Source organism: Felis catus, chromosome B3, assembly GCF_018350175.1.
Source record: "Felis catus isolate Fca126 chromosome B3, F.catus_Fca126_mat1.0, whole genome shotgun sequence".
Classification (NCBI taxonomy): domain Eukaryota; kingdom Metazoa; phylum Chordata; class Mammalia; order Carnivora; family Felidae; genus Felis; species Felis catus.
In genome coordinates, this window is record NC_058373.1 from 103193718 (window position 1) to 103211810 (window position 18093).

General features: G+C 41.8%; 1 protein-coding gene across 3 annotated transcripts in view; it reads left to right on the top strand.

The window, feature by feature from the left end:
* Positions 1-18093, top strand: part of PELI2 (pellino E3 ubiquitin protein ligase family member 2) — a 197239-nt gene that overhangs the window by 26504 nt on the left and 152642 nt on the right. Inside the window, exon 1 of one of the 3 annotated variants that reach the window (XM_045059950.1) lies at positions 11957-11979. The exons of the other annotated variants lie outside the window; for them this stretch is intronic. Within the exon in view, the coding sequence (XP_044915885.1) occupies positions 11972-11979 (8 nt within the window). The 5' untranslated portion in view covers positions 11957-11971. Of the gene's footprint in view, positions 1-11956; positions 11980-18093 lie in introns of those variants that run through there. 3 annotated transcript variants of the gene reach the window in all.

The window sequence follows — 18093 nt, forward strand, 5'->3', positions numbered from 1 at the left end:
ACGTACAGATAGAGCAGTGGCAAATTGAGGTAACTCTTTTTTTTTTTTTTTTTTTTAGTGTTTATTTATTTTTGAGAGTGGGAGTGGGAGAGGGGCAGAGAGAGAGGGAGACAGAGGATCTGGAGTGGGCTCTGTGCTGACAGCAGAGAGTCCCATGTGGGGCTTGAACTCACGAACAGCGAAATCATGACCTGATCGAAGTCAGGCGCTCAACTCGCTGAGCCACCCAGGTGCCTCCTCAGGTTTGTTTTTTGTGTTTTTTGTGTTTTTTTTTAAACCAAGTAATTTCCTTTTGTTAAGGCAGCTTTAACCTGTTGACTGTTGAAGATGTGGACAACAGACCTGTATGAATGGGGAAAGACAACACTCACAGGTTCCGCCACATGTGGAGACTTCCGCCACCCCCATCCCTTCCTGCCCCTCCGCCAGGCATGCCTACACAGCGGTGGGAGGGCCAGCATGGATCGGATCGTGCATGTCCCCACGACCGCTTATGCTGTTCAGTGACTTTCTTGGGCCCTGGCGATCTGGCATATGCTTACGTGTTCTCTCTCCCACCCAGAGTCTGTCACAACATCCTGTTTCCTTTATAGACCATATCCTTGTTGATAGTCATTTTACAGCTGTTTACTGGGTTTTTGTCTATTTCTCACCAGAATGTGAGCTCTCAGAAGTGGGAGGCCCGTGTCACAGTAGTATCCTATAGCTGGCAAGTGCCTGGAATATTTTTGGGGGCTCAGAAATTTATCAAGGGATGAATGCGTGAATCTTTCAGACCCTTCTCTTTGCACACTTATAAAGACGTAATTACATATATGTCTTTTACAAAATTCTCAGTTCAATTTCTTTTTTTTTTAAACAGATCAGTACTGTACAGTTTTTTTTCTCATTTCAAATAAAGAGGTTGAGATTATAATGGCATATTTTTTTAAAGTAACAGTTGACAATTTTTAGCAAAAATAGGAGTACAATCTTTTTAAATTAGATCTAGACTACTGCTATATTTAAAACTTTTTAAAAATGTGGAGCCAGATTTAGATTTAGATTTTTTTTAAACTGCAGCTCTTTTTTTCTTTGAATAATTTTAATTTTACGCACAAACTGCAGAAACTGTACAGAGAGTACATGAACATCTTTCACCCTGCTTCCTCCAGTGTTACCATGACCATAGAAAAATCATTAAAAACCAGGAAATTGGGGTGCCTGTGTGACTCAGTCATTTAAGCGTCCCTCTCTTGATTTCAGCTCAGGTCATGGTCTTGCGGTTTGAGTTTGAGCCCCTCATTGGGCTCTACACTGGCAGTACGGAGCCTGCTTGGGATTCTCTCTGCCTCTCTCCTGCATACACACACACACACACACACACACACACACTCTCTATCTTTCTCTCTCTCTCTCTCTCAAAATAAATAAATTTAAAAAAAAAAAAACCAGGAAATGAACACTGGTACCATACTAGACCTTATATGCATTTCACTAGATTTTCCCCTAGTGTGTATTTTCTGTTCTAGGATTTAGTCCAGACTCTCCTCTTAAATTTGCCATCTTGCCTCCTTAGTCTTCTTCGATCTGTGATGGTCCCTTCCTCAGCCTTTCATGACCGTGACTCTTTTGAGGAGGATTGGTCAGCTGTTTTGTAACTTGTCTCTCAGTTTGGCTTGGTCTAGTGTGTTCTAATGATCAAAGTGAGGCTATGCAGTTAAGCGCATAGAAGTCATGTGCTCTTTTCTGTGATGCGTATGTCAGCAGTACACGAAGATGAAAGGTCTTCCCTTGATCACTTGGCTGAGGTGATGTCTGTGTGATTTCTCCTCTGTAAAGTTGCTGTCTTTTCCTTTCTAATTGATGAGCGTCTTCAGGGAAACACTTAGAGACCAATTTTTGTGTTTCTCCTTAAATTTGTCCACCGATTTTGAGCATCCATCAGTGGATCTTGCCTGCAACAGTTACTACTGTGATTTTGGCCTAAGGGTGATCTTCTATTTCCTTCATTCCTTTTACATTTAGTTAACTGGAATTCTTCTGTGAAGAAGAGTTGTCCTTCATTTATGTATTTATCATATCAAAACGAACTATGTAGGGGCACCTAGGTGGCTCAGTCGGTAAGCATCTGACTCTTGGTTTCAGTTCAGGTCATGATCTCACAAGTGTGAGATTAAGCCCCTGCTTAAGATTCTTTCCTCTGCCTCTACCTGGCTCATATGAATGTTTCCCCTGTCTCTCAAAACTAAAAAAATAAAAAAAAAAAAAAGGAATTGTGGATATCTTTATGCATTATAATCCAAAAGTATTACTGTTTCTTTTGTTGAAAATGTTCTGGCTTTGGCCACTGGGACCTCCTTCAGGTTTTCTCCAGTGTCCTTTGGACAGCCTTTGTCAAGTACTCTCTCGTTTTCTGACACCACAAATGTTTCAAGCTTACCTTGCATTTTCCCTGCCCCAGCCCTGGAGTCGACCACTTTTGCAAGGAACCTTGGTTCCTTTTACTGGAGAGCGATGCGTAGAAACTAAGATCTGGGTGTTAAATGAGCTCAGTGCTAGTGGCATACCTACACTTGCATGCACATCTATATTTCTAGATCTGTGTAAATATATCGAGCATTGGTTTATACTGATACCCGAGTCCAATACTGCACAGTCCATTCTAGACTTCTCTCTTATTTCTAACTTGTTTCTTAAACAATGAGTAACCTGGTTCCTGTTGTCTACAGTGTTATTTTAGTTATTTGTTTCAGCCCTATTAGGTCATTGAGGGCTCAGTCAGAGAAACAGAAGACCAAAGAATGAAATATTGCCATTTGTAACCATGTGGATGGAACTAGAGTATATTTTGCTAAGCAAAATAAGTCAAAGAAAGACCAATATCCTATGATTTCACTCCGATGTGGAATCTAAGAAACAAAACAGATGAACATAGGAGAAGGGAAGCAAAAATGAGATCAAAACACAGAGGGAGACAAGCCATAAGAGACTCTTAAATACAGAGAACAAACTGAGCGTTGCTGGTAGGGTGTTGGGTGGGGGGATAGGATAAATGGGTGATGGGCATTAAGGAGGGCACTTGTTGGGATGAGCACTGGGTGTGATATGTATGTGATGATTCACTAAAATCTGTTCCTGAAATCCATTATTATACCATATGTTAACTAACTTGGATTTAAATTTAAAAATTGAATAATAAAAAAAAACAGAGCGCCTGGGTGGGTCAGTTGGTTGAGCATCCAACTTTGGCTCAGGTCATGATCTCATGGCTTGTGAGTTGGAGCCCTGCATCAGGCTCTGTGTTGACAGCTCAGAGCCTGGAGCCTGCTTCACATTCTGTGTCTCCCTCTCTCTCTTTGCCTCTTCCCCACTCATGTTCTGTCTCTGTCTCTGTCTCTCTCTCTCTCTCAAAAATAAACATTAAAAAAAAAATTGCAAAACACCCCCCCAAAAAAAACTAGTAGAAGACCTACTAAAAGATTTGTTGCAAGGAATTCTCTTCTGTGATTGTGGAGCCTGGCTAGGCAAGTCTGAAATCCAGAGGGCAGGCTGGCACTCTTGGCTAGGAGCTAAAGCTGCTGTCCACAGACAGAATTTCTTCAGGGAAGCCTTTGCTTTGTTGTTAAGGCCTTTCAACTGATCGAATCAGGCCCACATAGATTATCTAGGACAATTGCCCTTATTAAAACCACCTGATTATGGACTTAAGTCACATCTAAAAATTACCTTCACAGCCACACCTAGAGGAGTGTTTAACTGAATAAGTGGGGTTTGTGGTCTAGCCCAATTGACCCCTAAAACTGACCATCATACCTCCTAAATCAATAAAGCAGTTATAGAATTGCTAACCCATACTTTCTATGAGAAATAGTAAGGTACCCCAGTCTGGTTTTTTAAAGCAATCTGTTTTCTATGTAAAATTTGTAGATGCAATGATAAATATAGGATAGCACTTGCCAATCTGCAGTTATTCCTATTGTTGATAACCTTGTTTATCACCTTCCTCACTAGACCCTATTCAGTCTTGCCCTATATCTCCAAGACTTGGTACAGTTACTAGAACAGTGACTTGCTGTTGAATGAACAACGTGAATAAGATTATCCTTCCAATATTTCTTTATTACCAATGTTCCCCTTTGCCAGTGTTTCCATTAAACAAGAGGAATGAAGTCACAAGACCCAGTTTAGAAGGGAGCATAATGAGACCAAAAGTTGGGTAGTGGGTTAAATCCTGGATTCCAAGGAAATGTTGGATAAACATCCTCTGTACTTAGGGTTAATACTGAAATAGTTCACTGAAAGACCAAAATCCACCCCTTTCTTGGAATGCCTGCTTCCCTTCTCTCCCGCCTCCTCCCCCTCCCCCCCCTCCCCCCCCCCCCACTTCTACAAGTTCTGCTTGGTTAGTTTCTGTGCTTTAGAGAAAAGGATACCCTCCAATAGTTTGAAGCTTCAAAACAGATACATTCAAGGTATTACCAAACGGTGCAATTCACTTTTTTGCTGTTTTGGAGTAGTATCATGATGCAAGCTGTCATTTCTCCTATGCCATGCATTCGGGCTATAGAGAGGAAAAGATAGGGACTCTGCTACTAAAGCATATATATTCTCGGGCACTGATTTTCTGTCTTCAGTAGTGCATGCTTCTGTTTCAAAGGGGAAAAAATTATCTGGCATGCCCAGTGTTGACTTACATTACTTTTGCAATGTTACTTCAGTACGTACAGCCATGTCACTCGGAATAAACCCCTTATGTCTCCTGTCAATTTGCGATGAAGTATAAAACTAGAGAGTCCCTGAAATCCAAATTAACTGTATTAATTTAACGGGACAGATGATACTGTTTTGCTAAAACACAAGCACCCTCTGCAATACAAAATACTGCGTCAACTCCTCAGGGCCCAGACTTTTCAGTTTGGCATGACTCTACTGCCCTGGCATGACTCAGACTTCCCACCAGCATACAGAAGTCTTTGTGCTGGATTTCATTGGACCTTCTGTCGACCCAGATGCATCGTCAGCATAGTAGGTCTGCCTTTGTTGGTTTCTCGTTAGTGCCCAGCAACTGAAGTGGGAATAGTTTGCCCCGTTTTGGTTCTAAATGCAGAACAACCTGAGATGCCAGAAGAGAAGATAGAAAATACCCTTCTTGATGTGGACCCCTAAGAATATGTGCACAAGTCCCTGTTGGAGAAAATGCTGGTTCAGTAAGAGAGCCGTGCAAGCACAGTTACCACGTGCTGACGTGGTGCCGTACTCAAGTTCTGTGTGAGGGGCCAGGGATGGTGGACAAGATGCTGACACCTGGGACGAAACTTGAAGGATGAGCAGGAGGGAGGAAAGAATAACATGTAGGAGGCCGTGGGGGCCCGGTGGCATGGGCGGTTCAGTACTGTTGGAATGTACCACAAAGGAGGACTTCTGAACTTGATGGTATCCCCCTTACACAGTCCTTATTCTAGAACTCTGGTGTTTACACCAGGGAGAAACTTCACTTGTGTTATATAACACTATAAAGTCTTCATTTTTCTGCTGAGGAGTGGTCTTTTTTTTTTTTTTTTTTTAAAGCTTCAACTATAATTTCTACACCATTCCATTTCCCTATTTCAGCATACAGTTCAATGGTTCTACAAGTTGACAGTCACTTATAAATACAGGTGTAGAACATTTCCATCACCCCGTAGTGTTCCCTCATGCCAGTGTGTGGTGAATTCGTGCTCCTACTTTCTGTTCCTATAGTTTTGCCATTTCTAGAGATTTCCTATAAATAGGATCCTACAGCATGGAGTCTCGCGTGTCTGCCTTGTTTCATTTAACATCATGTTTTGGAGCTTGATGCATATTGCAGGGTGTCAGGGCTTCATTCCTTTTCATGACCAAACGAATATTCCATTGTGTGGATGTACCACATAGTGTTTATCCATTCACCAGTGACCGATGGACACTTGGATTGTTTCTGATCTGGGGCTGTTAGGAATAACGTGACCATAGATATTTGCTTGCAAGTCTTTATATGGACAGATGTTTTAGTTTTTCTTTGGTAGATACTTAGGAGTGGAATTACTAGATGTAAGAAGCGTATGTTTAACTTAAATTTTTTTAATGTTTATTTTTGAGAGAGAGACAGAGCTTGAGTGGAGGGGGGCAGGTGGGCAGAGAGAGAGGGAGACACAGAATCCAAAGTAGGCTCCAGGCTCCGAGCAGTCAGCGCAGAGCCCAATGCAGGGCTCGGACTCACCAGCCCTGAGATCCTGACCTGAGCCGAAGTCGGACGCTTAACCGACTGAGCCACCCAGGCACCCCGTGTTCAATTTCTTTTTAAGAAACTGCCGAACTGTTCTTCAGAGATGCTGTGCCATCTTACTGCGGGCATAGTCTTACTGGCAACAAGTGACTGTGTGCATGGGGCAGGCGGAAGAGAGGACGTGAAAGCCACTGTGGGTGGGATGGTTGCTTGTCTCCTGCTAGGTGTTCTGAATTCCCGCACCAGCACTGAATTGTGCAGGATGGAATTCTGAGGATACTGCTCTTTCTGTTCATCGTTTTTCTCTTTATGAGCTCTGGTTTTATGTGAACTTTTCGTCTGACACTGGAATCTGGGAAAAAACACCCCTGTAGTGATCTCCAACTGAGTTAAAACAACCTCTTTATAACTCTGTCTTGCTATTACTTTTAGAAAGTTCTCTGGCTCTGCTTTTAGAAAGTTCGGGAAAAGCCAGGAATATGGAGGAGGATGAGTGGATATTTAAGTGTGTGGTTTGGGTGTGTGTCTAAAAGGAAAGCTAGAGTATCTTTATGTCCTTACCAGTGCAGTGTTTTGACCACAGCATTATTAGTGTGACAAGTTGTATTGGAATCAGATTTGGTACAGGACTGGGTGTTTGAAGTGTAAACAGCCGGGGAACAGACAGGTTGAGGTTTAATGTTTTAATAGCACTAGATGCAAAGTACAGATTACTTCATACCTTTTTGGTCACAATATGAAGTTTGCCAAGTTTGGTAGATCTCTTGCCCCTGCCTCCCTCCCTGTTTTTGGCACCACAAAGCAGTGATGCAAACCAGGACCTGGAAGTCAGCCCGGATGCTTCCCTCCCCTCCCACATCTTGTGGGTCACTAAATTAAAAAAAAAAAAAAATTTTTTTTTTCTTCTGACTGGACTCCTCTTTGCTGTTCCCCTCCTCTCCCCCACCCCCCGGGTCTGTTACCCCCTGATCCCTTTTTTCTCTGTCCGAGTCCCTCCTTCCCCATGTCTCAATGCTACTGGAGAGATCTGTTAGCAGTGAAAAGCAGTTTATGTGCCCCTGTGAGGATCTGTGTAAAAATGTGTGTGGCGCATGTCGCCTAGAGGGTGAAGTGTAAACTTTCCATCGTGTGAAAGGGTTTTCACGGTGCCGGCCCCTGCGGCCCGTCACGTACAGCCTGCAGCCTCAGGGAGCTGCCCGTGGCTGCTCGGATGCCCCTGCCTCTCTGGAATGTCCAGCCTTTGCAGATCCTGTTCTGGTGGTTGGGGAGACCTGTCCTCCTCCATCCTTGTCCCCCCCCCCAAACCCCTGAGTTCATCTTTCCAAGACTGCGGTGCCTAGGTGACCCGAAACCTTCTCAGATGCCTTTACCTCCCCCCGCCCCTCTCTTCCTGCTGCCTCCCTGCACTTTTACCTGCCTCTCTATCGGACTTGGTCCCACAACACTGCAACTGTGAGCCTACTGTTCTGTCCCTCACTGGGCTGTGTACTCCTAGGTAGCAGGGAGTTCTCTAGGTTCGAGACCCTGCCATCTCGTACAGTGCGTGGCCCCAAGTGTGAACTCAGAATTTGCAGACAGGGAGCTGAGGAGTCTGGGCTAAAGGTGGGTGGGAGCAGTAGATAATTTGTGGGAAGTGAGATGCCATCTGTGAGCACTGGGAGGAGGCATGTTGGGTCACTCTGTGTCTTTCAGGTAAGTGTAGGATGCAAACTCACCTGCTGGTTGGAAGAGTGATCCCACCTCCTTATATTCTTTCGGTACTCAGAAGCCCCCATGTTCAGAAATTATAGAATTAATATTTTACCAGATCCTTGTACACTAGGTTTTAAGTACTCTTTTCTTGTTGTTGTTAGCCTTAGTATGCATGGATCCTTCTGTGAAGGCAAATAAACATTTAAACGAGAACTGTAATAAAATTGAAACAAGAGTTGTGAGGTTAGATGCCAAAATGTGTGAACCTATTAAGTAAGCTTTCAACCACACATTCCTGATCATTGAAAAGTGAGGGCTTTGCATACAATGTACTTTTTTTCCTGTTTAAATTTCTCTTCATGCATAGTTCTGCTTCATTCTAGTTAGGTATTCTGGACACCGCAGTTCATCCTTTATCCTTTTTTATTTCTACAACTTGCCAAGGTAATCGCACATGGAATTACGCTTTATAAAATAATGCCTGCCCGAAGGAGCATGGGGGCCCAGGAAGACAATACTGAGGGCAGAAATGTAAGAATATATCTCATCACCAAGTATTTTTCCATTCGGTTTCACCAGTTCCAGTTTCCTTGGAGATTGGAGCCCACCTTTTACTTTTTCAACCATATTACAATTGTGAAAAATCTTTTTGTCCTCCTGCTAGATTAATTTTTACCCGACCTTTGGGAGTTGTATTGCCTCAGTTCATTTTGAGATTATATCATTTCTCCTACCTTTGCAGCATCTGTGAATAAGGTGTTATTGATCTCTATTTAAAATATTGTGTACTTTATATTTCTCTTGGTTTCAGAGCTCAAGTGTCTTTAGAGGATAATGCAAATATTTTCTTATTTTTAAAGGACACTTAATGTCTGTCTTCTCGCGTACAAAACATCCATCTTTTTTCCTGCCTTTGTTTTTTGGTAGTCGTGGGAGATTTAACAGGTCATGCTTCCCTATAACTTTGTATGCTGGTCCCAGCTATGTTGTGCACAAGATCAATGACTTTCCTAGAAATGTGTAGGATAGATATTACCAGTATTGTTAGGGGGAAACTTTAATAACTTAGATCTCTTATTCATGCTATGTTCCTTCTCAAGGCAGGTATAAAGGTAAATAAGGTAAAGTGCTTTGATCTCCTCAAAAGTAAAACAGTTTGAGGAGGAAATATTATACAGAGCGTGTCACTGGCAAAAGCACATTGTAACTGTCAGGTGTGTGTGGTGGTTAACATGAAGATCCAGTGTTGGGGTGCCTGGGTGGCTCCGTCGGTTGAGCGTCTGACTTACTTGTGCTCTATCTCTCAAAAATACATACGTTAAAAATAAATAAATAAAAAATATCTGGTGTGAACTGCCAGAATGCCATCTTGAAGGAAATAGTTTCCCCGCACATAACCAAAGTAAAGACATTCACTTAGAGTTTCAGATGAAGATGTGCTGTAATGAATCCCATTGTATGTTGATCCCATATAATCTCCCAATTGATCGCATTGCCTGCTACCCCCTTTTTTGTTGGTGACCTTTTAAAATACATTTCGTAGTCACTTTAACTTTTTTAGGCCAGCTTATATATCCGACACAATACTGAGCAGTGGTGTTATGCCCAGAATTCGCCATCCCAAAAGACCACCAGGGAGCCAAGTCTGATGCAAAAGCAAAGAGCCTTTATTCAAGCTAGCTGGAGCTCCATCCCCTACCTGCACCAACGCAGCAGTCAGATGCGGAGAAGCCAGCGAGTTTCAAAAGCACAAAGGTTTTATAGGCGTCTAGGGGCAGTTGGTGAGGTAATGGTTGTGGCCTCCGCCGATTGGCCAGGGAAGGGTCGTGGCCTCCGCTGATTGGCCGGGGAAGGGTCGGAGTCCTGTTATGCAGGTTGCCGGGCATGTTTTGATCGGGAAGTTTGAACGGGTGAGTGGGAGGTTACTCAAGGGGAGGAGGCGTGGTCTGAGGTTTCTGCGGTTTTCCCGGAAATGGGGCCATGTTGGGGACATAGTGACTCAAGATGGAGGACACAGAACAAGATGGAGTCGGCCGGCGTAGGTCCGCTTGTTCAGTGGCATGTTTATTAATGTATTTTGGGAGTAAAGATTTTATATCAATAAGAAAGTCTAAATATCTTTATGTATTTCAAGGTATTTACAATACCTGGAAAAGTCTTTTACGATCTCTTATTTCCATAATTCTAAATATCTAAAAGGCTGTCCGGTAGGAAAGGGAAAAGACTTACTTGTATTGTTTGAAAAGACTTGATACGGACACTGGGTACACAAGGTAAGGAAGCCAAATTTAACTTGAAGACTCGTCACAGAGGCCTGGCCTCCCTTGTGGCTGCCTTCCCACGGTGGCTGGCCGGCCACCTTCTGTCTCAAAAAGCAGAGTGGACTCTTGGCAGCAGTGGAGATCCCAAAGGTTGCTTCAGACTTGACAGGTAAGACTGAAGTTGAAGGAGATGAAATGAGATTACCTTTTGGACATTAAGGACTTAAGAAATGAGAGGTGCCAATACCTCTGTCGCGTTTACAGCTGGAGCTTAGAAAGAAAAGGTGAAATGAGATTGAAGGTAAATTGGGTGCTGCTGGCTAGAGGCTCCGGTGGTGTTGCAGCCCACACCCGCAGTGTGGGGTGTGTGGCCTCTTTGAAGCGTCTCGGTAACTCAGCAGCTGCAGGAGCTCAGGGGCACATAGTCCCTGCATATACAGTCCCTTCTGTCTCTCCCTGCCCTCTTCTTCTGTTTACCAGGGGCCTTTGCACTTCCTATCCTATGCATTGCTCTATGGTTTCCTTCTCTGTGAACCCTTTTGTTCGGTGTTCCTATTTACCCCATGCTTAACTGACTCAGGTGCTCCGTCCTTGGCACTCCCTTAGCACTGGACACAGACCTGTTTCAGAACAGCACTCTGTTTTGTAAATGGTGTATCTGTCTCGGGGGACTGTACTTGCTAAACATGTCGCATGAACTTGACCTTACCTCAACCAATGGAATGTACCTGTTCAGCCAGGACTTAATCAGAGTGTTTGGATTTTCACCCCAGCTCTGTGATGGCGTGCAGGCTGCCTAACCAGTGCCTCAGTTTCTCATCTATGGGATGAGGATATTAACAAGCCCCATGCCCCTGCAGTCTTGTGAAGGAGATTAAATGAGTTGATACGTGTAAGGTGCTTAGAATAGAGTCAAGTAAGTGTTTAATGAGTTATAGCTATTATCTGGATCAAAGCTGAGAACCAAGTTATTGAGAAAAAAATTACTAGTAGAGCTTATTTAAGAAAGTGGAGCAGGGGCGCCTGGGTGGCGCAGTCAGTTAAGCGTCCGACTTCAGCCAGGTCACGATCTCGCGGTCCGGGAGTTTGAGCCCCGCGTCGGGCCATGGGCTGATGGCTCGGAGCCTGGAGCCTGTTTCTGATTCTGTGTCTCCCTCTCTCTCTGCCCCTCCCCCGTTCATGCTCTGTCTCTCTCTGTCCCAAAAATAAATAAAACGTTGAAAAAAAAATTTAAGAAAGTGGAGCAAATTTTGGGCTAAAAACAAAATAAAGTTCCTCTTAAAGATACTCCAAAACACAGTAAAACCTTGGTTTGTGAGCATTATTCATTCCGAAAACATGCTTATAATCCAAAGCACTTGTATGTCAAAGCAATTTTCCCCATTGGAAATAATGGAAACTCAGATGATTCATTCCACAACCCCAAAATACTCATATTAAATAAGTAGCAATAAATAATTAATAACTACTGTAATACAAAGTAATAAAATACAAAATATTAAAAATTAACCTGCACTTACCTTTGAAAACCTTCGTGGCTGGCGTGAGGGAGACAGAGAGGGGAGGGTTATTGTGTAGAATGACTTTGACTGTCACTAATGAATCACTGCTATCTATTGGCTCAGTGGAATCTTTTTTCTTTTTTTTTTTTTTCTTTTTTCCATGCAGCTTTAACAAGGAAGTTATCCAGTGACACTTACTTTTGCCTCCTTCTGAGGATTTTGCAGAAATGTGACATTGCATTGATGGTCACCCACAGTCCACAGTGAGAGAGGGAACCATTGGCTCAGTTATGATCAGGTGATGTTTGGCATCACGTACTACTTGTACTGCAAGATGTTGCTTGTTTATCAAGTTATAGTTTATTAGAAATGTTTGCTTGTCTTGCAGAACACTTGCAGAACAAGATACTTGCAATCCAAGATTTTACTATATACCTAAAATAACAGAGCTGGAAATCTAGTAGCTATTTCCTCTCTCTTGAAATAGCCCACCATTGAGCTGTCCATGATGAGTGTACTTCCTAGGGGCCTTTAGGAGGCCAGGTCCCTTTTCTTTTATTACTCAAAGACTTGGTCTCACATTGTACAGGCTGTCCTATTTTCTGGCCATGTTCCAGCCCTCAGGGAAGAGAAAGGTCAGGGAGAGGGTCTCCACTGTAAGGAGAGAAGCCAGAAATTGTTTGCATTGCTTATGGTCCTATTTCGCTGTCCCAAACAGTCACATAACCACAACCAGCAGCAAGGGAAACCAAGGGGGTTCTAGCTTTGCCACTGAATGACACTAAGACTTTGGGGAAGTTGCTTAGCCTCTCTGTGCCTTTTTTTTTTTTTTTTTTTTTGTCTTTAAAATGAGGGTAGGGGCGCTGGTTGGCTCAGTCGGTTAGGCATTTGACTCTTGATTTCAGCTAAGGTCATGCTCTCATGGTTTGTGGGAGCCTGCTTGGGATTCTCTGTCTCTCCCTTTCTCTCTGCCTTTCCCCCACATATGTTTCTGTGTTTCTCTCTCTCTCTCTCTCTCTCTCTCTTTCAATCTCTCTCTCTCTCTCTCTCTTTCAATCTCTCTCTCTAAATAAACATTAAAAAATGGGGGTAATAGGAGCACCCACATCACAGGGTTGTGGTGAGGGTTACGTTGAGTTAGTCTATGTAGCACCTTGGACAGCACCTGGCACAAAGGAAGCATTGTGTACAGGACCATGATTGTGAGGATCTCACTAAAAGAAGGGAGGGAGATGAGTAGGGAGGGAGATGAGTATGGAGGGACACGCCCGGTTTTCCTCCATGGGAGGAAAACCAGAGACTGGGGCTTGGGGCTCCTGCACCGGCCTCCTTACAGGAGGTTTCTGGGAAGCCCGAGCATTGTTGTCATTACTGTAGGTCCCAGGAACTTGTAGGCTCTTGCCCTGTACAGGTCTTGCTTAGGCCTCCCTTGGGTCAGTACGAGAAAGGTTGATGACCCTGTTTGTGGTTTTTGACCTCCATTTTTCATTTCTAGCTCCTCTTTTTACTGTAGCTTGTCATTAATATACCAAGAAAGTAAATTAAAAGGAAACGTTGCATTTGTGACCATATTAACTTCTAATTGGAACATTCATTCTTCCTTTATGGTAGTAAAATGATGGCTGTAAAGGGATGTTTCCTGTATTGAAACAGATTTATAATTGATGTCAATTAGAAACTGTGTATTAATTGGGAAAGCTAATATGCAATGTGGCTACTTGGAACTCCCACTCTTCTCTCCCGGCCTTCTCATGTGTTTGTGGTAACCGTGAGCAGCATGGGGTGTCTACACACCGACCTTGGCAGCTCCCGAACTTGAGAGCACGGTTCTGGAAACAGTTACGTGTGTGCCATGACAGTGGGACTCGAGGCTAAGTGATCTTGGGAAATACCACTTGCTGTGTGTGCCACATGGAGGTTCGCAGGGCGTAGTAGCATATTAAAGGCTGCGAGAAGGATGGCAGCAGAGAAGCCTGCCTGACTTTCTTTGGTTTGCTTGACAAACTTGGAAATGAACTTTTGGATTTCTTGGCTTGAGTAGTGCTGCTGTAACTATCATGGAAGACTGGGTTCTGTATATACTGGTTTTGGCAGGAGGAAAATTCCTGATCGACCTCCAAGTTTAATATACACACCAGGCTCTGATTCCATGAGTTGCCTGCAGTTCCTGCTCTTACTTGTTCTCTGTCAGGGTGTAATTATTAAGCCCATTTCCCTGTTCATCTGCAGAGAAAGTATCAGGAAAATGGTCACAGGTGAGAGACAGGAAAAGTGTTGCCTGATTAGTGTTGCTGAGAATTCTATTCTTCTAAGAGTTAATCCAGGAGCAGACTTCAGATTTAAAATTTTCAAAGGCCTATGTCTTAGGCCCTAGGGGCCATTTTTATGCTCTAATAGTAATTTATGAAAGGCAAAAATTTGATTAAGATTCTACATAAAAGAATTAAGTGTGTATAGAAGTAGAGAACTTGAGAATTAAAAAAAATTTTTTTTTTAATGTTTAATTTTGAGAGAGGGCACACATGCATGGGAGGAGCAGAGAGAGGGAGACACAAAATCTGAAGCAGGCTCCAGGCTCTGAGCTGTCAGCACAGAGCCCGATGAGGGGCTCGAACCCATGATGTAACCTGAGCCGAGGTCGGAATCAACCAATGGAGCCACTCAGGCCCCCTGAACTTGAGATTTTCTTAACTTAAATATGAGAATGATAGGTGCAGAGGGCTTTTTGTAGAGTAACCACTTGCCCAGCTGTGGAAAAACCAAGTCCAATTTGTGTGCTAGAGATAATCCATGAACACGTGGTATTTGTGAATGTGACCACTGTAACAATTTAAGATACCTTGTGGCCTTCTACTGAGTATAAATTTAAATCTTTCCATCTTCAGGGTTGATTAATTTTTTTAATTTTTTGAAATTTATGGGTCTTGTTTCAGATCTAAGTTTATCAATACTGTATCAGGAAATAATATGAGGCTACCCTATTTACTATATGCTTTTTAAAACGTTTAATTCTGATTTAAAAAAATATGTTCAACATAGCCCTTTGGGAAGTATAGAAAAATATAAAAAATAATATAATTGTCTAGCAGTAATCATTTAATGTATTGGTATATTTCAGTTTTTTCTAGGAATATTAAGTAACTGAACATATTAAAGATACCATATGTACATTTTGTATTCTGGTTTTTATAATCCTTTTTCATCACTATTAAGAATTTGTGGTAAATACAATTTCATCATGTAGAATTATAGGATCTACTTAATCCATGATTGAATATTTAGGTTACTTGCAGTTTTTGCCATTATAAATAATGACATAATTAACATCTTTGTGCATAAAACTCGCATTTCAAAATTATGTTCAGAGAATAGATCTTTCAAAATAGAATTACTAGGTCAAAGAACATGAGTACTTTTGTAAGCATGTTGATACACATTAAGTTATTTTACAGAGAAATTATACCAATTAACCTTCTCACCAGAGGTGTATTAGTGACAAGAGGTCACTTCAACAGTTTGGTAATTTTACTGGCAAATAATTTTATTTAAAAATTTTTTTAGTGTCTATTTATTTTTGAGAGATAGGGAGAGACAGAGGTGAGTGGGGGAGGGCGGGGGATGGGGACAGAGAGAGAGGGAGACACAGAACCTGAAGCAGGCTCCAGGCTCTGAGCTGTCAGCACTGAACCCAACGTGGGGCTCGAACTCACAAACAGTGAGATCATGACCTGAGCTGAAGTCAGACGCTTAACCAACTAAGCCACCCAGGCACCCCAGCAGATAATAATTTTAATTTGCATTTCTTTGATTACTGATGAACTTGAACATTTAAAAAGTGTTCATTAGCCATTGTTTCTCTGAAGTTTCTATTCATGTTCTTTATTTTTCTATTATGTATCTAGGGGAATGTCTGGTTTTTTTCCTTCTAAAAACATTTACCTATTAAAGGTATTAAGTTTCTGTCATATTATTGCCAATATTTTTTTTCTAGCTTTGGATGTGTATTCTTATAATTGTTGCTGTGCAGAATTTCAGATTTTTACATATTTAAGTGTACTTGTCCTTTTCTTTGTAATTTTTTCCACTATATGTAGAACATTATTTTTCGTATCCTTGAACCAGTGATCAGCTTTGCTTTCTTTAGTTTTATGACTGTTGTTCATTTATTTGTTGAATATTTCAGAATTTTGTGGTGGAGGGGAACATGTAGCACGACACTTTTTTTTTTTTTCTCCTTTTAAAGTAGTCAGTTTCCGTACACAATTCACTGAATAATCCAACTTTTCCCATTGGCTTACAGACCTTTCTTCATCTTCTATTACTTTCTTATATACTCAAGGTACTATTTCTGGAATATTTCTTTGGTTCCATTGGTTTGTGGGTTTTGTTCTCAAGTAATCGGTTTTAATTACTACAGCAATACCACTTAAGTTGTATATCTTTTCCTACAGTTAATACTTAATTCAAGTTTTTAGTTAGGCAAGGATTTTTAGAACAGTATTTAGTAAAGATGGTAATAATCATCCTTATTTTATTTCTGATTTTTAATACAAATGCTTTTACTGTTTTACCTTTAAATAATTGTGGGAAGGAAATGTTCTTTGTGGCTCTTAAAAACATTAATCTGTAATAAACTTATCAAATGCCTTTTCGGCATCTATATGAAGTCTGAATTTGGAAGTTGTTTATACAGTGAATTTTTGTAAGTGAATCACACTTCGCGAGAACTTCCATTGCATATTCCAAAATGTGTCCCTAGAGAAAATGCTTAGGCCTCAAGCAAAATACATTTTTTTGATGCCAGAAACTTTGCTTTCCCTCAAAGGCAGTAGGACATTTTCTTAATTACCAGATAGAAAAACCTCTTCTTCAAGCAGAAAGATGGAGTCTGGAAGACCTTGGCCCTATTCTGAGGAACTCTTTTACGAACCATGTCCAAAACTTAAATTCTAGAAACCCTAAAGGCAGAATTTGGTGTTTTTTTTTGTTTTTGTTTTATTTATTTATTTATTTATTTATTTATTTATTTATTTATTTATTTAATATATGAAATTTATTGACAAATTGGTTTCCATACCACACCCAGTGCTCATCCCAAAAGGTGCCCTCCTCAATACCCATCACCCACCCTCCCCTCCCTCCCAACCCCCATCAACCCTCAGTTCTCAGTTTTTAACAGTCTCTTATGCTTTGGCTCTCTCCCACTCTAACCTCTTTTTTTTTTTTTTTTTCCTTCCCCTCCCCCATGGGTTCCTGTTAAGTTTCTCAGGATCCACATAAGAGTGAAACCATATGGTATCTGTCTTTCTCTGTATGGCTTATTTCACTTAGCATCACACTCTCCAGTTCCATCCACGTTGCTACAAAGGGCCATATTTCATTTTTTCTCATTGCCACGTAGTACTCCATTGTGTATATAAACCACAATTTCTTTATCCATTCATCAGTTGATGGACATTTAGGCTCTTTCCATAATTTGGCTATTGTTGAGAGTGCTGTTATGAACATTGGGGTACAAGTGGCCCTATGCATCAGTACTCCTGTATCCCTTGGATAAATTCCTAGCAGTGCTATTGCTGGGTCATAGGGTAGGTCTATTTTTAATTTTCTGAGGAACCTCCACACTGCTTTCCAGAGCGGCTGCACCAATTTGCATTCCCACCAACAGTGCAAGAGGGTTCCCGTTTCTCCACATCCTCTCCAGCATCTAGAGTCTCCTGATTTGTTCATTTTGGCCACTCTGACTGGCGTGAGGTGATACCTGAGTGTGGTTTTGATTTGTATTTCCCTGATAAGGAGCGACGCTGAACATCTTTTCATGTGCCTGTTGGCCATCCGGATGTCTTCTTTAGAGAAGTGTCTATTCATGTTTTCTGCCCATTTCTTCACTGGGTTATTTGTTTTTCGGGTGTGGAGTTTGGTGAGCTCTTTATAGATTTTGGATACTAGCCCTTTGTCCGATATGTCATTTGCAAATATCTTTTCCCATTCCGTTGGTTGCCTTTTAGTTTTGTTGATTGTTTCCTTTGCTGTGCAGAAGCTTATTTTCATAAGGTCCCAGTAATTCACTTTTGCTTTTAATTCCCTTGCCTTTGGGGATGTGTCGAGTAAGAGATTGCTACGGCTGAGGTCAGAGAGGTCTTTTCCTGCTTTCTCCTCTAAGGTTTTGATGGTTTCCTGTCTCACATTCAGGTCCTTTATCCATTTTGAGTTTATTTTTGTGAATGGTGTGAGAAAGTGGTCTAGTTTCAACCTTCTGCATGTTGCTGTCCAGTTCTCCCAGCACCATTTGTTAAAGAGGCTGTCTTTTTTCCATTGGATGTTCTTTCCTGCTTTGTCAAAGATGAGTTGGCCATACGTTTGTGGGTCTAGTTCTGGGGTTTCTATTCTATTCCATTGGTCTATGTGTTTG